The 24022-nt window shown below is 36.4% G+C and overlaps 1 protein-coding gene across 1 annotated transcript in view; it reads right to left on the bottom strand.

Annotated features, from left to right (window-relative positions):
* Nucleotides 1–1109: 1109 nt before the first annotated feature.
* HPRT1 (hypoxanthine phosphoribosyltransferase 1) overlaps nt 1110–24022 on the bottom strand; it is a 42458-nt gene continuing 19545 nt past the window's right edge. Inside the window, exons 2-9 of the mRNA XM_074324209.1 lie at nt 20423–20529; nt 18386–18569; nt 10152–10217; nt 6973–6990; nt 4181–4263; nt 2606–2652; nt 2358–2434; nt 1110–1830 (exon numbers count right to left, since the gene is read on the bottom strand). Of these exons, the coding sequence (XP_074180310.1) occupies nt 1783–1830; nt 2358–2434; nt 2606–2652; nt 4181–4263; nt 6973–6990; nt 10152–10217; nt 18386–18569; nt 20423–20529 (630 nt within the window). The 3' untranslated portion in view covers nt 1110–1782. The remainder of the gene's footprint in view (nt 1831–2357; nt 2435–2605; nt 2653–4180; nt 4264–6972; nt 6991–10151; nt 10218–18385; nt 18570–20422; nt 20530–24022) is intronic.

Genomic DNA, 24022 nt, shown 5'->3' with positions numbered 1-24022 from the left:
GATGTCACATAGCTAATAAGCAAAGGTCAGGACAGTCTAACCCAGAGGTCTAGCTCTTCATTCAGTCAACAACAATCTGGGCTCCTACTATCTTTGAGGTACTAGGTAAACACACATCAGTGAACAAGACAGATGAAAATTCTTGTCCTCCTTATGGAGCTTACATTCTAAGATGTGGAGGGGGGACAGTGAACGATAAATGTAAATGATACAGCATGTTATTAGGTTACACCACTCAAAATTGCCAATAGCCAACTATTTTTACCTACAAAAATGGGCATTTCATATTGTTTAACCTAATAGAAGGTGGTAAGTGCAACTGCAAAGAGGAGGGTAAGGAGGCTGAGCCACCGGAGGCAGGCTGCAGTAAACAGGGAGGTTGCCGGGGAGACCTGAGGGAGGTGACAGGTGGGGGGAGAGGAATGAGGAGTCCTCTAGGATTCTACACTCACACTGGTAACTGACACGCACCTCAACCTCACAGCGCATTATGAAGATCAAATGAGACAACAAAAGTGAAAGAGTTTCGTAAACCAGGAAGTTCTAGGACTATAACAAATTATTATTTAAAGTTCCCTACTTTGCTGCTGGGGATTACAGCAAACTTTTTAAGGCATAAATAGAGCTAGAGGCTCACAAGAATTGCCAGTCCATTCCCTACCTGGGGCAGAGAATCAGTTAAGAGTTTTTCTCTGGTTTGAAACTTTTCCTCCTGCCCCCAGAAAACAAAAGGTTTTGTTGTGATAGTTTTTTAGTCAACCAAGTATTATCTACACAAAGAAAGCAACAGTGCATGTTGCTGAAAACAAATTGTTGCAATGCAGATGAGACAGCAATCTCGACAATTTCCAACAGAGTCCCAAGAGAAAGCCATGTTATTTTAGCATGGTAAAATGTAATAAAGTCTATCATGTGTCCGAAATTTAATGTCTCTGAAGTAGGTAAAAATTTCCCTAGCTCCACTAACCCATTCTACCAAATAATCATTATTTGCTGTGCTTGGTAAGGATTACAATTAAACTAGCTACTAAAACTTAATAGACAAGGAAAAGGTAACCAAAAGAAAACTACACTAGGTTAATTTGTAGAGAAATGATAAGTATGCATAGTTTCTTTTAAAGAGACAGTCTTTATTCTAAGGATTTTTACATTGAAGAATTCAAAAAGTGGTAAAATTTTTTGGAATTTATTGAATGGCATTTAAAAGGAACTGTTAACAAAGGTTCACCAGAAATAAACTGAACAAGCAGGAAAATATAGTTAATAATACTGAAATACTACTAAAAAGAATTCCAGAACATATGTTTTATCTGACATAACAATATCTCTTAGAAGCTGTTATTGATATGAAAACTGACTGCTTCTTACTTTTCTAAACACACAGTGGTATAATTAACAATATTCAATCACTTCTGTTCTTTCCTGAATATATAAAAATTAAAATACCAATTAAAAAACTAATATATCTTCTCTTTAAATGTTTCTTACAGATAATTTCAATATTTTCATTTAATAGTGGTGTAGTTTAAGACATTTTTCATCCACAAGTCAAACAACAATCCACCCTAAAGGGAACTGATAGTCTATAGGTTCATAGTGCAAATAAAGAGTTCAGGAATGCAGCAACTGACATTTCTAAAATACAAAACAGATAAAATTCTTAGAAGATACATGCAATAAGCTCTTATTAAGCAGCTGGCCACAGAACTAGAATGTTTGGTAACTTTACTGGTGATTTCAATGGAACTCCAAATGTTTCCAAACTCAACTTGAACTCTCATCTCAGGCTTTGTATTTTGCTTTTCCAGTTTCACTAATAACACACACATGCTAAAAAATAAAAATCCAGAAAATCACATTAGAAACGTGTATTCTGAGAAAAGTAAGAACAGCACTTTGCATATCTTATATAAATAGTATTATGCTGCAGGATTTTTTACTAAACAAACAGAGGTTTGTGCAATCTTCCTAATCTTCCTCACTCATGTTCATAAATGCATTCTCAGGACTCCCGACTCCAGAGTAGGAGGCAGGTATTTGAAGAAGAGTGAACTATAAGACTTAAACTAGTTCTTTTATTTCTTACTTAGGACCACATCTATCGTCTAAAGTAATAACAGGACAGTTAGTGTATATTAAAGCTGCTCAACTGTTTCAGCCAGCAAGACGTGTCACCCTAGCCTGGCCAAGTGCCAACTCTAAGGACGTCTGTACTTGACTACAGCTTTATGTGACTAATGGGAACGATCAGTCTGTTCAAATTATGAGGTGCTGGAAAAAGAAAACAATTCTTCTCTTTTGTGAATTTTTTATATGTGTTCTGAAAAATGAGAGTGAGAAAAAGAAGCTTTACTTACATTCAAATCCCTGAAGTATTCATTATAGTCAAGGGCATATCCTACAACAAACTTGTCTGGAATTTCAAATCCAACAACTAAAAAGAATCATAATTCATCATTTAGATACAGAAAACACCACTTTCAAATCAAATACTTGCAAATGTGCCTTCTCTACAAATAGTCTCTCAAATAACTCTAAGCCATTTCACATAAAAGCTGTTTGGATTAAGGATGGTTAAATAATTGACAGAAAGTAGTTTACTTACAGTCTGGTCTATATCCAACACTTCGAGGGGTCCTTTTTACCAGCAAACTGTTAATTACAAAATGTGACATGTGACATATAGAGACACTGCAGGGCATTACAAAAGAGAACATCAATGTTCCGAAACAGGGTTTCATCTGCATTTAGCATACTATGGTCAGTTTTAACATACCCCAAGACAATGAAGTGGAGAGCTACATAAATCAATCACAGAGCTCACTGGGCAGGGGCAGCAAGGAGTTCACACTACAGACAAGGCCCTTGATTGATCTCTACCTGGAACACGATGGACTGTTCTGAGAGCTGCATCCTGACTACCCACGCACCCACTGAAGGACAGTTAATCAGGAAGATGAATGGAGGGGAGTGCCAATGAGCAAAGAAAAGATAAAGGCTCTCAGTGCAGAATCCCTGGAAACACAATCCTAAGCCACAGAGGGTGTGGGAGAGGTGAACATCACCTTTCAAGACTTCCAACACTTGATTTACAAAGAGGAACTTTAGGCTAAAAAGTAACTAGCTGCTAAAGGAGCTAGTATTTATTTTTGAGAGCAAAAACTACAGGTAGGCTGAATCAACTTTAATAAAAGCTAATTTCGTAACTCAGATGCTGTCTACTGAAATATTTATAGCCATTAAAAAAGCTATAGATGGTGCCTTGAAAGTTTTTATATATGTTAAAGGCATTCCCAATAAAACTTATGATTTCATACCTTCCTAGATAAATATTTTTAAAGAGCTGAAAAGGACCTAAAGTAATTCTCAAGTTCAGCTGCACATTAGAATCAACTTGAGAACTTTGAAAAAACAAAACAAAACTCAAGATACCCAGGCCACACCCCTAACCAATGATATCAGAATCGCTGGGGGTGGGACACAGACATAGGTTGTTTTTTTGTTTGTTTGTTGTTGTTTTTTTAAAACTCCCAGGTAATTCCAACATACAGCCGAAGTTGAGAACCACTGGCCTAAGCCTTAGCCTCCAAGGGGTCATCTAATCAAGTCCCCCGTGATTCTCTTCCAGTAATTAGATAGAGGAGAGGATATGGTTGGACTCAATTTCCATTTAGAAAGAGAAAAAAAACCAAACCACTCAAGTAAAACCTGTTTCTTTACCTACACTCACGCAGGAACACTCCAGAAAAGGTATCATCAAACTTAGTGGAAGTTATACTAAGAGGTCAGGGGAACTTGTCACCTCATATGCCTATAGATCGGAATGTTTAATAAAGCTCCATCTGTAAGACATGATTGTAACTCGTGTTTTAAGCAATTTCAATACTTTAAATGGGTAACCACTCCAGAGAAGATACACAAGTATTCAGTAAGCAGATGAAAAGAATCTCAAGATTATCAGTCATGAGAGAAATGCAAGATTATTTACAAAGGATACTAGTGAGTCTTATTTGAGATTACATGACTTTTTGAAGATAAAACGACCACTGAGAACCTTTACCCTTACAAAGAAGCAATTACTCAATCCTCTTTCAAATGAAGAAAATACCCTATGACAAAATGTTTTACACACACACACACACACACACACACACACACACACACAGAGGCACACACATACCTTGCAACCTTGACCATCTTTGGATTATGCTGCTTGACCAGGGAAAGCAAAGTTTGCATTGTTTTACCAGTGTCAATTATATCCTTTAGAAAAAGACATTTAAATGGTAAATAAAACCATCACAGCTTTAAATTCAGTCATTACACAAACAAAATATTCACACTACACGAATAACTGGAATAATGCCACTTTTTTTTCAGTGCAGTAATTCTCACCACAATTCATACACTAGATATTCTAGAATCTGTGAATCTAGCTCTCAGCAGAATCCAATCCTTAGGACTGGATTTCACAGGCACCAAGAGGTCAGTGACAACTAATTTAAATATAAATATAAATATAAATAAAATATGCAAGTGTGTACATGCATGTTTATTAGAGACTTCTGATATTGCCCTTCATTATAAAAAGTATTTTACATTTTTTCATAAATTGAAGATTGGGATACTCTCCCACCGCAACTCTCAGATGCAGGTAGTTGATAGACCACACCTTGAGAAACCCTGCTTTATACCATCTTAAAAGTATCCAAATTAATAAGGTTTGACTATATAAAATGTCTTTACATGAAAGTTAATCTTAGTTATTTAATCAAAAATAGGACACTATTCAAAACAAACCCATCTCTAATTGGGAAAATATATCTTAAACCATAATCCTAATGCTCTTTAATGAAAATACTCTCTACAGATGGTATAAAGCAGTACTTCACAAAGTGGGGTCTGTGAGTCATCAGAAACATCGGGGCTGGCTATGGAAGGCAGTGTGGAGATTCCTCAAAAACTTACGAATAGAGTTACCCTATGACCCAGCAATCCCTCTCTTGGGTATCTACCCAAAAAATTTGAAAACATTTATCCATAAAGATACATGTGCTCCAATGTTCATTGCAGCTTTGTTTACGGTGGCCAAGACATGGAAACAACCAAAATGTCCTTCGATAGATGATTGGATAAAGAAGTTGTGGTATATATACACAATGGAATACTATTCGGCGGTAAGAAAAGATGATATAGGAACATTTGTGACAACATGGATGGATCTTGATATTATAATGCTAAGCGACATGAGTCAGACAGAAAAAGTAGAGAACCATATGAATTTACTGATATGTGGTATATAAAACTGAAAATAACAAAAGAACAACAAAAACAAATGAAGAAACAAAAACTCATAGACATAGACAATAGTTTAGTGGTTACCAGAGGGTAAGGGGGGTGGGGGGCTGGGAGATGAGGGTAAGGGGGATCAAATATATGGTGATGGAAGGAGAACTGACTCTGGGTGGTGAACACACAATGGGATTTATAGATGATGTAATACAGAATTGTACACCTCAAATCTATGTAACTTTGCTAACACTTATCACACCAATAAACTTTAATCAAAAAAAAGAAAAAAACATCGGGGTTGGAGATCTGTGAAAAATGCAGATTTCTGGGTTATGGTGGACAGAATTCTGATGGCCTCCCAAACACTCCTGCCCCCTGGTGTACACACCAGGAATAATTCCCTCCAGCTGAGTGTGAAGAGGAAACTGCGAAAATGATGGGATGGTCACTCCTCTGATTAGGTTACATTGTACAAGGTAACGGCAACCCCTGGCCAGGAGCCAGCAAGAAAACAGGGCCTCAGTCCTGCAACCACAGGAACTAAATTCTAACAACAACCTGAATGAACCTGGAAGAGGACGACCATAAGCCACAGATGAGATAGGAGCCCCAGCCTTGATTCAGCATGGTGAGACCTGGAGTAGAGGCCCCAGCTAACCTGTACTTGGGCTCCCACCCCAAGGAAACTGACATAATAAATGTGTACTGTCTTATGCTGTTAAGTTTGTGGGAATTTGTTAGGTAGCATTATCCTGGACAAAACAAATCAATCTGAAGTGGAATGACTGAATCTACATTTTAAGAAAGCAATAGCCTATTCCCAGGGATCTTCATGTACACAAATCCTTTGAAAAGAGTGTTATTAATTTTTTAATCTATCAGCTGAAGTTTCCAAAAACCTTAAAAACAACAACAAAAATGAATTGGGGGTTACTGTTGTTCTTAAACCTTAAGCCATTTTACATAAAAGAATGCGATCTCATTCCATTGGTGGGAGTATAAAGCATACAACCACTTTGGTAAGTAATTTGGTAGTAATAGTAGAATTGAAAACGTACAAATTCTACAACCCAGTTATTCTACCTCTGAGTGCCTGTATCTAGAAGAAACTCACACACTTGCACATAGGGACACGAAAGGGATGCTCTTAGCAGCCCTGTTGTAGTAGGAAAAATTGGAAGCAAACTCCCTATTTGCAGGGCAATAAATTGGTTGATTGTTATACTGCAACGCTATGGTGGCATTTTAACTAACTCCGTATGTGTTAACACGAATAACCTCAAAATCAATTTTGAGTGAAAATAACAAGTTGCAACAGAGAATATGCATAGTGTGGCACTATACACATTTTTAAATCACAAAACATATTTTGTATATGGATATATAAATGCAATAGAAGTATAAAAACCACACATGGGAATAATATACATCAACTTTAAAGGAAAGAAAAAATTTTCAAGACAGAAAAGAGAGGGGTAAGAAATATACAACAATTTTTCCATTAGCCAGTAAAAATAAATTACAAAGTATTTTTAACAAAAAAACCGATCTCACTCCCTTATAACACAAGCCCACCATTAAAATTGATGAAGAGGAATTTCTTTTCCTAGCTTACCTTTAGGACTCTGCATACTAAGTTAGAAAATCATAAACACTATATTAAAACTATGTAGAACTTACTTCAACAATCAAGACATTCTAGAAGAAAAAGAGAAATGGAAATCAGTACAATGAATCAGACAGTGTTTCTAATTAGAACTCAAATCACATCATAACAAACTCTAAGGAATTTTTGTTTTAATATACTTGAATTTACTACATCAAACCTTGTTTTAAACAAGTGGGCCATCTGTTGGGATTTGGAACTCTTTAATACAAAATTTTCAAAGCAATGGAATCTTTAAAAATAAAATTTGACCTACATATTCATTTTTTAAAAGTTTTATTCCTTTAAAGGAAGTCTAATCTTGGGCAAGTCATGAAATTTCTCTGAGCCTCAGTTTCCCATGTGTAAAATGAGGGACTTTAGTCTAATGTGTCTTTCAACTCTAAAATTCAAGAACTATAATTTGGACAATAACTCTAAAATCATGCATTTAACTTACCATATGGAATCCAGTTCAAAACCCAATTTCTCATTAGGCTGAAACTGATATGCATTTTCTGGATGTGTTCATATTCTTGGACTAAAGAAAGATACCAATCTTTGATTCCTTCCACCATAAACCCTTACCCCAATTTCTACCTCTCAGAATTTTATAGCTGGAAGAATCCATAGAGCAAATACCATCTAACAATTACCTCCATGGTAGAGAAATGTCCTATCTATTCTTGTGCTAGTTATAGGAATAAGGTAGGATTCACATACTGGTTTCAATCATTGTGAAAAGAACATTCATGCTATATTATTTATTTGTAGTTCTCATTTCTCTGTCACATACCTATAGCATCAGAATTTTAATGTTCTATGTATTCTTCTAAGTCAGTGGTTAGGAAAGTAAGGCACACAAGATCCACTGGGTTGCAAGCAAGAAATATCAGAACTATTTTAAAAATCTCACTTTATATAATCTACAATTTTACATGTATTTTACAATATACATATTACTACCATGGTTCATACATATATAATTTATTCCTGTCTTCACATCACAACTAATTTCTCTCTTTCTAAAGATACTACAGTCTAAATCTTTAGTAAAATTGAATGTAATCAATTGATACAAATAACTGTTTCACTGCCTACTATGTGGTTCTTTCTCAACATTTTCTCTACCCTAGCTAGCACATCTGAAGAATAACATTTTTCCATCAGTAACTGTGGCTCCCTGTTGCAGCGATTTGCACCATGGGGTGGAGGTATAGTTTGAAAACAGCACTGACTTATGAGAGCGAGAAACTGGATTCTAGTCTTTGCTCTAATACTAAGTAGCTGCATATCTTGATTAAGTCACAATCATAGACTTTTGGTGGTGTAAATATTTAATGTGTCTAGACTTTTAGTTTATACAAATCAAAGTCTAGAGACATTAAACATTTGTCCAATACAAAATTATAGTATCTAGAGTATGATCTCAATACAGTTTAAAAAATAAAATGAGAACTGCTACCATTATTGAGAGCGTATTTGATGTGAAATAGCTACATCCTTAATAAATGAAAAAAATTGAGGCTCAGAGGTTAATCAATGGACATGCCTAAAGTCACAAAAATAGCCAAGTGGTAAAGATTTTACGAGGTGCTTTCAGGGTCCAAAGCCCATATTCTCATCCACTAACTGCAAAAGGGTGGGGATACTTATATACGTATGTACGAGGTGTGCTCAAAAAACAACTTCATCTAATTTGTGTCTTGATTTTTTTACACAATTGTGATTTACTGTGACTATCATAAAAAGAAAGTTATTTTAGAAACAAAGACCTTTTAAGATCACAGAGCTACACTGTGGGACAGAGCTGTTAGGTGGAAAAGGCAAGGTCATATAAAATCATGGAAGGTAAAGGCTAGGCCCCCTCACAGCACTAAAAGCTGACTGTAGGAGTAAGGCTTTCAACTGACTTCTAAATATGGGCAAAGCATGCCGAAAGGGAAGAACAGGTCTGGCAGTGGTATGCAGGATGGACAAGGAGAGGAAAGAATCAGCGGATTATCATTTCTCCTTTGAAGTTTTCCAAAGATGTTGAGAAAGACATTAGTTTGGCATGACCCTGACATGAGACCACAGAAATTGACACGAGTGCTGTATACTGAAGTTTTCTTATAGATACTCAAGTAAGCTATAAACATTAAACGTAAAAGCCAGAGGAAGCAAAGAGCTTTGGAGTCTGAGAAATCTATCTACGTTCAAACTCAAGCTCTACCACTTACTGGCAGTGTGACTTTGGACAAGTCCTTTAATCTTGCTGAGTCTTACTCTCCTGATCTGTAAAATGGGGATAATAATATCTACCTCACAGAATTGTTGTGAAACTTTCATGAAATTATGCCTTTATATTTGGCACAGAGTCTCTAAGTAAAAAGGTAACTGGCAGCTTAAAAAGTGTAGCATCCCATCATTTGTCACTAGTTATTCAAAAATCATTTCATTGTACCAGAAGAATAATATTCAAATAGCTTCATATCTTTATCAGTTCAGCCAGTTGTCTATACTGGAAGAATTTTGATGTGTTTAAAAAACTCTTTTTGAGCTTTCTTAAAATAATAGTATGTTTTTACTTTGTGTTCTAACTACCAGAAACTGCTGTAAGAACTCTATGTGTATTATTTCACTTAATCCTCTTAACTCCATGAGGTGGCTGCCATTATCATCCCCACTTTACATATGGGGGACAGAGAGGTTAAATAACCTGCCCAAGGTCACATAGTTAGGAAGTACTGAGCCAGGCTTTGAATCAAAGCTGTCCAGCTCCAGCACCCACACTTCCTGCCACTACATTATACTGCTCCTCTATCTTTTAAGAAACTATGTGTAAGTCTACTTTTAAAAAGAAGACTATCTTTTCATATATATATATATATATGTATATATATACATATATATGTATACACACACACACACACACACACACACACACATATATAGTTTCAATATATGTATATATTGAAGGATCCCAAATTAGATCCCCACAGAGGCAGACAGCAGTACTTGGACTTTTAAACTTAATGTTGGATTCTGCTGACTCTTGGCTATACGACCTACAGAAAGATACCTAACCTACATTGCTTCCAAGAGTTAAATAACCCTTGTTTATGTGCTTAAATAACTATGTAAACTGCCTCTTAGTGACTGATTGACAGCACAGTGTTACTAATTGACTCTTGGTACGAAGGGCTCTTTTCTTCCCCTTCAAAGTACATACCTTTCCAGTTAAAGTTGAGAGATCATCTCCACCGATTACTTTTATGTCCCCTGTTGACTGGTCATTCTGGTAAAAAAAAAAAAAAAAAAAAAAAAAAAAAATATATATATATATATATATATATATATATATATATATATATATAAACATTTAGGTACATCCTTGTGTGTACATGTACACATTTCATATTATCAAATAGGAACTAGAAGATTTAAGAAGTTAGCTATCTAATGTCACAGCATTATGATATTCTAAATGATATAAATTGTAAGAATTATGTTTCTAGATATGAATGACTAGATAGTTTTCAACTACAGATTAGTAAAAATTAAAAAGTCCTAATTAGCCATTATTGATTTGATGCTTTTAAGCGTCCTAAAAATAGGGTGTATCCATTTTTAAGCTGGCAGTATTATAGCAGTCACCCATCTTCAGTCACAGTAATTTCTGAACCATGAGGGAAGTTATTAGCATGACAGGTATCTGGTTCTGGCCCTGGACCATTCCTATGAGTCAAGCAAGTGGTAGGGCAAGTTGTCTATATCATACTCAACCCCAAAGATATTTCCCTGAAAAGTGTAGGCCAAGCCCTGGTCATCTTCAGCAGGGTCTGGAAAACCAGATCTGATAAGCAGTCCTTTAAGGCATACCTCTGAGGCTCCCAGTTTTCTGATACCAGAGAATCCACTAGAAACCTTTACAGAAGTTTCAAAGGGGAATGCTCCACACACACTGTAGTTGGTGGTGATAATGATCATAATTTGGCTGTACTGGATTCAAGACAGAAAACTGGGGTGAAAGAGCAGGAGAACAAAAGAGCTTAGACTTGCCCTACACGAGAGCAAACCATATCAAAGCTACAGCAATTACAACAGTGCTGTACCAGTACAGTAAAAGACAAAGAGATCAAGGAACAAAATAGAGCACAGAAACAGACCCAGAAATATATGAGGATTTAGTATATGATAAAGATGGTATTTCAAGTCAGTAAGAAGATTATTCAATAAATATGTTTGATCAACTAGTTATGTTCTTGGGGAAAATATAAAGTATGATCCCTACCTCACAGCATACACAAAAATAAATTCCAGATGGATAAAAATCTAAATGTGAAAAATAAAGCCATAAGCAGCAGAATGGATGAAACAGAATATTTTCACATTCTTAGAAAGGGTAAAAACTGAGGCATGACATGAACCCAAACTGAAACAAAAGATCTGTAACAAACATTCCCATTATACATTGGGCTCCAACAATAAGAAGCCAATAGGAAAATGGAGAACAAAGACAAATAGACAATTCACAGAAGAGAAGACCATAACATATAAAATATCTAGTTGAGAAACAAATATTAAAACAATGTGATTCTATCGTTCACTCATTCATACTGGCAAAACTTAAGCCTGACGCTATATGTTGGCAAAAGTGAGAGAAAACAAGCACTCTTGTTGGTGAGAGTACCAATTTATATTGGTATAACCTCTTTTGAAAATGATATAGCAATACTTATTAAAATTGTAAACATTCATGCAATTTGCCCCAGCACTCCCACTTCCAGGAATCGATGCTACAAAAATACTCACAAGCATGCAAAGGTACATACAAGGATATTCACTGTATCAACTGTTTATGAAAAAGAAATACTGGAGACAACCAACATTTCTATTAACAGGGAACTATATATAAGTTAAGTCCATCCACACAAAGTAATATCATGCAGCTGCAGAAAAGAACCTTACAATCTATCCACACTGATATGGAACAATGGTAATTAAAAACACCAAGTAGTAGAGCAATGTATTGCCTATGAAACCACTTTTGTTCAGCATTTTTAAAAAGTTTGTAATACCAATTACCTCTGAATAGTGAAAATGGGGATAACAAAACTTTTTACTGCTATATACTTCTATTTTTGTCATATGCTTCTATATACCTGTCCATCTTTTATGGAGTGTTATAATTTTTGAAAAATACAAATGGGCCAATACTGTTTAGTGTTGCAACTAAACATAACATGTAAATATGACTTTTGATATTAAAAACATCTTGCATGTTACTTCTCATCTTAAGGAAATTATGCACACCCTTTATTTGAACTAACTTAAAATCCAGAGTTTCAAATACAGAGAACTGATTAATAGCAAAAAAATTGTACAAAACCTGAAGTTTTCAATGAGAGTGACTCATACTAAAAGATTTACACTGTAAATCAAGTCAAATAGTGACATCTTCTGTAGAAATTTGGTATTACAATCCAACTCCAATTGACCCACTTTTACAGAGGAAAGGAGTCAAGATCTGAGAACTGAGACATGGAAAAACCTGTGATAGAAAGGCTAGAGTGATAGGGTAAGAGATAAGAGAACTCCAAGCATTCAAGAAACTACTGCTCCACTAGCATCCAAATCTTCATATTCCTGTTTGCCCTAAGGTTTTCAGCTTAAATCAAACCTCTTCTGGAGCTTTTTTCATGGAAACGTTTAAACGGAGGCTAACAAAGAAGATTCATTTAAGAAAAGGTTATAGTCCACTGTGCTAGAATACAGGTAATAATTGTCCAAATTACATACAAATGGCATCCATGGATCTATTACCCCACCAGAAGAATTTCCCTCCCTCCCTCGCTCTCCTCCTGTCTAGAACAAGCTTCCCATTGTATCCCTGCTTCGTTACATTACTGAGTGACTCTTACATGCCTCATTTTGAGATGATGCGACTGGCACGGGAGAGGGGAGTCCCCCTCCCCAGCCCGGAATTGCTCTTCCTTCTTCTCTACCAACCATCCCATGTCCTCAATCCTCCCAGCCAGAGAACACAAGCTATCCTTAACTCAGTGTCGCTGTCAACTAACACAAAATTCCCAGAGAAGCCATTCAGGTCTACAAATACATAACCTTTAGCACCTGTGTTTCTGTTTTGTCTGCCTTTCTTGAGTCCAGGTGAAAAAAATGAAAAGGGAAATAGAAAGGAACTGTGTTTATTCCTAGCTGTGTATCACTAGGAATTTTGAAAATCTCTAGGTTGCAACAAGAACTGTAGCTTGGTACAACAAAAGAGGAGAGAAAGCTGTGTGAAAACACATAATGAAGGAGTTGGCAAAAGAACTGCTGGAACAAACAGGATGACACCATAAGGAGAAGATGCAGAGAGGCCAATCACCAAGGCTGGGGACCCAAGAGGGTAAGAGTAGGAGTATTAGTGAGGCAGCAATCTGGGCTTAGCATTTAGTGGCTTAGCATTATGCAGCTTGCTTTGTGCAGTGAACTTCAGAGCATTTTTTCAGGACCCTAGAATCGAGTTATTGGGAAAAAGTCATTCCCTCTACATCTAGCTAGGCCACAAGTCCACCACACTCAATCACGTTTTCTCTTCACATCATAATCTCAACCATCCTTTGTCCTTTAACTGTTTTCCTGTATCCTGATCAAATATCAACAAAAGTGAGCAGTAGAATCATATACTTTTAGAGGCAGACAGCACCTCATATGGAAAATGGCAGATATCTGATTTTCTAAAATGACATGGAAAAAAAGTCTGGAAGGATATGTGCCCAGATAGTAAATGAATTTATTTAACTGCATTTTATGAGTTCTTTTAAAAGAACACATTGATTTAAAAAAAAAGCTATTATAAGTTTAAAAAATATGCCGATGAAGCAGAGCCTTTATCGATCAGCTAATCCTGTACTATCCAATACACTAGCCACTAGGCACATGTGGCAATTACCTAAAATTAAATAAAATTAAAAATTCAGTTCCTCTGCTGCACAAGACATATTTCAAGTACTCAACAGCCATATGTGGCTAGTGGCTCTGTAGTAGACAGCACAGATATAGAATATTTCTAATCACCACAGAAAGTTCTATAGCACTGCTCTAATCAAACCAAAGATACCACTTAGCACAATATAATTCTAGAAAAGATTGACAAGTTAGTACTGATACCTAATATCTGGTATTTTCAAGTATAACGTCTTCAAACCTCCCGAAGTTATTGTATCCTATTCTTATGCTTTTCATTCCATGTCTGGTTTGGGACCAGGATCTGATAAAACAAACATGTTCAATAGAACCACTTTTTGTGACCTAAGATAGAACCTTCCATACAACAGGTGATCAATATGTGTTTGCTGAGTGAATTGATCACAATTTTCTTAATTTGTTACAAAATTTGTGGTTTCACAGGGCCAAACTACACCACCACCTTTTTATGTTCTAAAAATCACCTTCCTGGCAAGGACTACATCAAAGTGAAAATGCACAGGAAAGGGCTAGAAAGTGTACTTCTGACCCTAGTTCTGTTAGTTTTCTTATACCAGATAGTATACATCCCCCTTCCTGCCAATTTAAACTAAACAAATTATTTCCGCCACCCATGTCTATGGTCTTAATTCAATAAGTAGGAGAAAGTTATAAATCACTTCACTAGATTTATATACCATAAGTAGACACACAGATTTACAGAAGATAAGCTTTAGATTATCTAGTGTCAACATCAAAGTGGTACACTTACATTTAACTTCAACTGTTCTGGAGGAAAAAGCATACCTCAAAACAATTGACTAAACACAGAGAAAAAGGTCAGACTGAAAGCTACTGACCTCTTCTTATAAGAGACGCTTTAAGAAACTACTGCAATATTTTCTATTTTTCTTCAACAAGCTCACTCAAATAGCCACCTTCTTACAAATTACAAATTACTATAAAGTAATTTGCATCTTTAATATATTAAACAGATAACCTAATCAAGCTACCAATCAAGCAACTTTTAAGATCAACACGGTAAGTTATAGCTTTATGAACCTTAACTGCGACTGAGGGGAAAATTCCTTAATTGGCAAAATAAATTGTTTGCATGCAAAATTTCTGACCAGTAGAGAATGAAAAAACAACAGGAAGCCCGTATTAGAGAATCCAAGTCAGTTAAAGGTTCTTCCAAATAAGACTCCTGACTTCTGCACAGAGTTAAAGTCTGGGTTCAAATGAAAGACCTATACAATCTTAGGCAAGTCATTCATCCCTGTGCACCTCATTCGCAAATGTACATGAAGATAATAATTCATAACTCAAAAATCAGGCTAATTTTCCCTTTGCTTAAGGCCCACACAAAAATACTCCTACAAGACCCCCCCCCCCCAGCTTGTTGGAGTACCGCGCTCCTAATGCCCGTTCGGCCAGTGAGCTGCGCCCTCTACAGCTAAGATTGTGAACAACAGCTATTCCTGGAGCTGGGCTGCCGTGAACAGCCCAGTGTGAGCCCATGTGCGACTGGTGGCCAGCAGCCAGCGAGAGCTGCCGTGAGCGGCCCACCAACGACCGGTGACCGACCGCCTCAACCGGGGGGAGCACAAGGCTCACAACACCAGCATGGTCCAGGGAGCTGTGTCCTAAACAACTAGACTGAGAAACAACGGCTTGAACCGGAGTGGCGGGGGGAGGAGGCAGAAGAATGGGGGGAAAAATACTCCCACAAAAAATTTACTTGTCTGACTTTTCCTCCTGAGGCTTCATTATTTTTTAAAAACTATTTTAGTAAAACATTACTACAAAATTGAACTCACAATAGAGAAATACATTTGAATACCTATCAATTGCTTCATTTTTCAGTTTTAGGGACAGAAAAGGTCATTGAATATATTGTACTACATTTCCTTGTTCTAAGATGCACATTCACATTTTAATACCTCTGATATTGACATATTACAACTGATCACAACTTACAACTATAATTGACAGTGTCTTCTTTATTAGCAGTACAAAACATAGTGGTCTTAAAATCAGTGGTACCTTAGATTTAATGAAATATGGTATTTGGAATCCCTAGGCAATTTCCTATGTAGGCACTAAGCAAATAAAATCCTGCCTAGCTACTATGATTAAGAGTAGGTAAACTACAATACGTATGTGTATGTATTCATGGACAGAAAATCTTTAAAATATTGTAAATAAAAGTGGTAGTGGAATTTAGGATGACTTAATTCCTTTAATAATTTTCTTTGGTTGTATGTTTTTTATAATTAATGTGTATTTTTAAATCAGAAAAACACCATTTTTATGATGAAGAAAAACTAGACAGGGTGTGTTGTCACTGCTATGGCTCTTTATACATTCCAATAACATTTAATAGTTCATGGAGCATTTCTTTATGATTAGTACAGATCAGTCAACGTTTAAATCACTATTTCAAACCGGTCAAGATCAGCATGTAAAACTATATTAACATCAATGCTACTGATACTGCAAGCAATTTTAAATTTCCATTTTATGACTTTATCAAAGTAAGTTGCCTGGTTTTTTATATGCATGTGTGACTATGTTTCATGACAAGCTGAACCATTAAAGTTTATGGATGGTTTTTAAAATTTCTATTGTTTAGCAATAAATCTATGCAGAATTTCACATAAAAGTTATTATTTTTCTCTACATGAAAATTAACCTAAAAATTTGGTTTGCTTATGTTTAAGATTGCACACTTTTTATCAGTTGAGTTCAGCTTAACCAATCTCTAAGATCTAAAACTAGTAAGAAAAAAATACTAAAAGTAGAAAATGGAATTAAAATGTCAAAGTGCTCCTTTGCTTCAAATTGCTCTTACAACTATAAAATACCTTTTTAAAAGAAAATATTAAAGTTCCTTCATTTGTTTTTATTAGTTTTCTTTTCAAAGAAAGAACATTCTGCCCAAATTCCCAGAGGAATGAAGTATCAATCATAAAGCAACAAGATTTATTTTTATGTGTGTGGGAGGAGTGCTTAAGAGGATCAAAAAGAGAAATCAGGGAGCGGCCAGTTAGCTCAGTTGGTTAGAGCGCAGTGTTCTTAACAAGGTGTTCTTAATAAGGTTGCCAGTTTGATCTCCACATGGGCCACTGTGAGAAGCGCCTTCCACAACAAGATTGAAACAACAACTTGACTTGGAGCTGATGGGTCCTGAAAAAACACACTTTAATAAATAAAAGTTTTTTAAAAAAGAGAGAAACCATACCATGGATTGTAAATACATGTTTTGACTCTAAGCAACAATATATTAAAAACTGGGCAGCTATACTATTAGTAGCTATACTGACTAAAATTAAAACTTAGTATAAACCAGTGAAGGAAGGAAGGAAGGAAGGGTTGATTGGAGGAAGGGAGGATCGGAGGAAGGGAGGATGGGAAGAAAGGAGGAAAGAAGGAAGGGAGGAAAGAAATGAACTTCTGTTGAGTAAAAATTCAAATTTTGTATTTAAACAAGTCTTTACTTCAAACAAGTCTTTGACAAGTTAAAAGGAGCTTATGACTATGAAATAATGTCATGATGTATGAACATAAATAGTTTTAACTGGATGGGGAAAATGTCAATAATACTAAAATGGTTGTCCAATCACCCTCTAGACTGATGAAAATGTGAAAGAAATCAAAGACTTGGGTCAAATAGATGATTAACGAGAGAATGAAGGTTGAAAGTTAAATGTAGATAAGTGGTCTTATTCTCAATGAAAATGTAAACATAAGGAAAGTTTCTACAAAGATGCACTACAATACTGATTCATGAAATGGCAAAAATTGGGCATTTATTCTAACCTTTGAAGAAGCAAGGAGAAATCCTATTTTTAAGGAAAACAGTAACTCACAGAAACTACACCACCAACTTGCAACCACAAACAAAGCACGAGTATGAAGTAACAAAAATCAAACATTCACATGATCAAAGAAATTCTGGATGATGAAATTCATGTGTAAAGAGCACACTGATTTTGGTTCATCCCAGTGTCAATATTCTGAAGCATTTGAGATCGTGGTGATACAGACAGAGTGACTGTGAATCAAAAGTGGTTTCTTCAACGTGCCAATGCTCTCGCTCCACATGTGCTTTTTAAGAAATAATTATTGACCCACTTTATTAATCAGACCTAGCTCCAAATGCCTTTACTACACCCCTGCAAACCAATCTAGCTCCAGAGAAGATATCTGCCAGTAAGTATAATAAAAAAAGTATCGCTCAAGTCCAGACAGCAATTCTTAAAAGGGGTTTAAAAAGAACAAAAACCAACCTTTAAAATAAGTATATAACCTCCAAGGTGACTAGTTTAAAAGAGACAATATTCACTTGGATATAAAGTACTGGTGAATATATTTAAAAACATCACCGTAACCAAGTGAAATGTACATGTAGTATAGCTTGCAGAACTTCAAAAACATACAGGAAAACCTATAGCCACCATATTTTTAAAAACATATATTAAATATACTTACACAGTAGCTCTTCAGTCTGATAAAATCTACAGTCATAGGAATGGATCGATCACTATTTCTGTTCAGTACTTTGATGTAATCCAGCAGGTCAGCAAAGAATTTGTAGCCCCCCTTGAGCACGCAGAGGGCTACGATGTGATGGCCTCCCATTTCCTTCATCACATCTCGAGCAAGCCGTTCGGTCCTACAGAAATAAAATCAGGAATTTAATAGACATTAATTTGTATTATAATAGAAATACATTTAAACTTTGTAACAAACATCACTTACATATTAAAACTTCCACGAAACACGTCCTTTGCCCCCATGAATTATATCTTTGCTTCAGAAAGCACAGATAAAAATTTCAAAAACCTTCAAAAGCTAGGTACACTGTAACAGCCATCATAAATTTTTTAAATGAAATTTAAAGTAAGATACCATGTTATATGTAAGATTGCAAAATTCTGATTTAATGAAATTTCCCTGATAACATGAGATATGATAAAAAAAAAATATGGTGAATGCTGCTGCCAAGTGCCATCCAAAGGAAAGGCAGGGGATCTTCAACACGGGAAGCAGTGCGTGGAATCTTAGTGACAGTGTGTGACAAGTTTCAACTTGTTTGATGCACTCAGTTGGGTGTGAGCTAAGGTTGGGAGAAGGTATGTTTTAAAGTGTGCCGTAAGTCATCCTCCATCGTGACAATGCTCCGTGTCACACATGGCTTCTGGTATATGGCAATTCCTGTCAAATGAAAACATTACAGTGTGTCCTCATCCCCTTATTCACCAGATCTGGTATCGTGCGACTTCTGGCTCTTCCCCAAAGTCAAAATGACGAAAGGTAAACATTTTGAATAGGTTCAGGACATCAAAGCAGCCACAACAGTGCAACTAGACACCCACGAAAGAGGACTTCCAGAACTGCTTCAGAAAATTGCAAGAATGATGGGATAAGTGTGTTCAAAGCAAGGGGGAGTATTTTGAGGGGGATTAATGGCAATGTGCCTTTTACTGTAATACATTTTAAATTTGAGCATTCACCGTATTTTTTGATCAAACCTCATACAATATTACAAGAGATTATGAGGAAAACAATACTTTAACATATACCACTGGGAGTATAAATTATTACAACTTAATGGAGGATAATTTGGCAGTATCAAAATATTCAATAAACACTTTTCCCTTGACCCAGGATTTCCACATGGATAAAGCTGAGCAAGTGCCCAAACGTGTATAAAAGGATGTGCCGTTCTAGTATGGTCTGTAAAAGCAAAATAACGGAGCAATCTTGTATGTCTATCAATAGGCAACTGGTTAAATCAATTATGTTACAGGCAGAAAATGGAATGCTATGCAACCTTTAAAATATATGGGATACCTCTGGATATACTAATATGAAAAAATGTCCGATAAATTTTAGATCTATCTGATAGTACATACCCAAGTGTTAAAAGACATATGTATATTTGCATACAGCATATGTGTATAGCCAGTGGGTAGGCAGGAAATGTGCACAGCAGGCTGAGAAAAGAGAACTCTACTCTTATTTACAGAGCCTCTACAATTAGAATATTTCACAATATGCATGTATTGATATTGTAATTTTAAAATCTAAATCAAAATAACCTCACACACAAGACAAGCACTTAAGTATCAAGAAAAGTTTTCCACTGTGATTCATTTAAGGGGAAAATTTTAAGCTATATGTGCATAATAATAAAAATCTGACCTTGCCTTCATATGATTCAGCCCCAGCCCACTACCCTGTTCAGGGTTGAGAAATCAAAGACTGATGAGAGTTCATTCTTCCAATTTCCCTTCAGTGTTTATTCTAGTCCTTACAGACTCCCAGTATACCATTCCTTATACGGGGTAATTAGTAAGCCCTCCGCTCTTTTTCTGTCAAGAGGACTTTTTGAAAACAGAAAGCATCTATTATTTGACAAGCTGGCCTAGTTTATGATCAAATATCAACTACTTAAAACAGTTGCTGACACCTGAAATCAATACAAGAAAAACACCAAAAACTTCAATTTAAGATCTTACTAACCTGTCCATAATTAGTCCATGAGGAATAAACACCTTTTCCAAATCCTCAGCGTAATGACTAGGTATACAAAATAAATCTAGGTCATAACCTGGTTCATCATCACTAATCTGAAAAAGAAATATGGCTGTTTCAATGAGAGTATTACAGGATACAAACGCTTGATTGAATTTAGATGTTACAAATCTTAGTCTAGCATAGAAATTTAGGTATGAGATATCAAGAACTTTCAGTAACTTTGTAGTATGATAATGAATTACAGTTATACAAGAAATCAGTCATATGTTTTACAGATGAATAGTTAAGACTGCAGAAGTAAAATGACATGAAATTTCATTTAGTTCAGCAAAGAGAAAAATAAAAACTTTAAAGCGCAAAGACAAATGCGGCAAAATTTTGATATTTAAACATGGGTGCTCAGCATATGGGGATTCATTGTAATATTCTCTCTACTTTTGAGTATATTTGAATATTTAGCTTAAAAAATCTTAATACACTATAGTCTATCAAATTAAAACATGCTGAACAAGAAAAACTGCTGTTCCCCACCCCAAATCCAGATACACCCTTTCATCTCATAGTAGAAACAAAATTTTAAAAAACTTATGTGATTTCTTAAAAACCCAAACTCCTAGAAGTCTGAGATTGTTATAATCCACTCATGAGGCGCCCTCATAGTAGAAACTCCAAGATTGTTTTGAGTAGGACCACATATGGGATGTCGGTGGTATGCCCAATCCCTGGCATACAAAATATTTAATAGCATTGGTGATGTAGCACATGCAGTGGTAAAACGTACAACGATTACAGTTTTATAAATATTGTATATGCACCTATAGACACAGAAAAAATGTAACAAAATCATGAAAACTATGGTCTTGGGGAGGGGAGTTACAGCAATTTTACTTATTTCCTTACATCACATTTTCCTAATTTTCTTCAGTGAGTATATACTGCTTTTAAAAAAATTCAATAGTCTTTCTTACAAATCATTTTTGGTAGTACATATTTTTGTACACACATATAAAAAGTATGGGAAAAATTAAAGATATATTACAACAAGACCTACAAAAAATTGTAATACAAAATATAAAAGGAAGAGGAAGGAGGGAGGGAATGAGAGAGGGAATTGAGGAATATACCAAACAATGGTCAACTATAGGAAGTGAGGACTTGCCACTTTCCACACTTTAATATTGACTTGGGTTTTTTTCACTGTCAATTTTACTTCTTTATTATAGTCAATTTATAATTCCCACTCACCATTATATTTAAAGCTTATTCAAAAAAATAAACCACAATTATAATACTCTATCTCACATGATATTCAAGACTAAATATATTCAAGAAGCTGATAATAGGAGCTTTGGAACTTTTCAAGAAATACTGGTCAAACCATAATTAAATTTCAGTGTATCTGTTAATATCTATTGAGCACCTCCTCTTTCAGTCAGCATTGTATTAGTTACTTAAGGACAAGTAGCTTGGCTTTCAATAAATTTTTAAAAATACATATTTAAGATTTATAATATTATTCACAGAATTCATAATTATATTCTCAGGAAATTTGAGGTTCACATTGTCTCTCTTTCAGTCTCAAAAGCTGCTTTGAGTTCTCCAGGCTTTGGCGGGATTTTAGGTACTGGCTTGGCAGGCTGGTAGTACCCGAGCAGCTCTTCAGTCTGTGCAAATGGTCAGAAGGCTGGTGACGATTCAGGTAGGCAGACCAGGACACGCCCACAGGCATGCTCCCGCGGCTGCATGTAGTGCACAGGCGCTCTTGGCGGCTCTTCTACGGGCTGTCAAAAGTCACTACTGATTTGTTTTTAAACAAACATGTATTACTTTCATAAGCAGAAAAAAAATCTATTTTGGGTGAAAAAAAGGGTTATGTATGCCAGATCCTCTAAGACGAAGTGCTAATGTATCTGCTAAACATTCACACGATGCTTATTTCATAACATTTACTACAAAAATAATAGAAATGGGATGTTTCTGTCACCTACAGGAGCATTTCAAGAATACTTTAGGGCCAGCCTGGTGGCTCAGGCGGTTAGAGCTCTGTGCTCCTACTCCGAAGGCTGCCGGTTCGATTCCCCCATGGGCCAGTGGGCTCTCAACCACAAGGTTGCTGGGTTTGACTCCTTGAGTCTCGCAAGGGATGGTGGGCTCCACCCCTGCAACTAAGATTGAACACTGGCACCTTGAGCTGAGCTGCTGCTGAGCTCCCGGATGGCTTAGTTGGTTGGAATGCGCCCTCTCAACCACAAGGTTGCCAGTTGGACTCCCGCAAGGGGTGATGGGCTGTGCCCCCTGCAACTAGAAAACGGCAACTGAACCTGGAGCTGAGCTGCGTGCGCCCTCCACAACTAAGATTGAAAGGACAACAACTTGACTTGGAAAAAAGGCCTGGAAGTACACACTGTTCCCCAATAAAGTCCTGTTCCCCTTCCCCAATAAAATCTTTTTTTAAAAAAAAAGAATACTTTATAACAAGCAAGTACTAAATTTTACAAAGTGAAATTTAGCTCAAATTTTGGGAAAAGAAAGACCTTGCTAGATCCTACAAGAGGATAAACACTCATGTCAGGCTCATCAGAATACATCTGCTACTGCTTGACATGAATGAAAACGCAGCACTTCATAGTACTTTACAACCAAGAAAAGCTAGAGTGCTAAAATGGCTTCCCTGAAGCTTACTCACCCCTTCATCCCAGTTACTCACTGCTTCTGGCACAAGTACAAACTAGGACCCACCCTGTACTCTTTGAAATATGCAACACTTGTAAAGACTATTACTTGTGTGAAAATGGCTCAGTGCCTGGCTACAGGTTTTGCAGACAGCCTAAGAACTTCCAGAGTCTTGTTTGTCTCAATCAAAGCCAATGTGAATTCAGCCAAGTCCATCCCAGACATGAGTCTTACACAGACAGACCAGCAGGGATGTACCCCAAAATAGAAATTCTACCTCTGTCAACACACCAAATTAATTTACAATTCAAAAATTCTTATTTTCAACCAATACTATTAGATTTATGTGCCACATTTAATGTCAAAGGGTTGATTTGTTATATCAAACATTAAAAAAAAACGTTACTATAACTCTTCCCAAATAGAAAAACAATAATTCATGAAACGTGCATCACTTGAAGTACTTTATTTATTTATTTTTAAAGATTTTATTGGGGAAGGGGAACAGGACTTTATTGGGGGAACAGTGTGTACTTCCAGGACTTTTTCCCAAGTCAAGTTGTTGTCTTTTCAATCTTAGTTGTGGAGGGCGCAGCTCAGCTCCAGGTCCAGGTCCAGTTGTCATTGTTAGTTGCAGGGGGGCGCAGCCCACCATACCTTGCAGGACTCGAGGAATCGAACTGGCAACCTTGTGGTTGAGAGGACGCATTCCAACCAACCGAGCCATCTGGGAGCTCAGCGGCAGCTCAGCTCAAGGTGCCATGTTCAATCTTAGTTGCAGGGGGCACTTCCCACCATCCCTTGTGGGACTCGAGGGGTTGAACTGGCAACCATGTGGTTGAGAGCCCACTGGCCCATGGGGGAATTGAACCGGCAGCCTTCGGAGTTAGGAACACAGAGCTCCAACTGCCT

Source organism: Rhinolophus sinicus, chromosome X (assembly GCF_036562045.2).
Source record: "Rhinolophus sinicus isolate RSC01 chromosome X, ASM3656204v1, whole genome shotgun sequence".
NCBI classification, from domain to species: domain Eukaryota; kingdom Metazoa; phylum Chordata; class Mammalia; order Chiroptera; family Rhinolophidae; genus Rhinolophus; species Rhinolophus sinicus.
The sequence above is the reverse complement of the archived record's forward strand: the minus strand, read 5'-3'. Positions and strand labels throughout refer to the sequence as shown.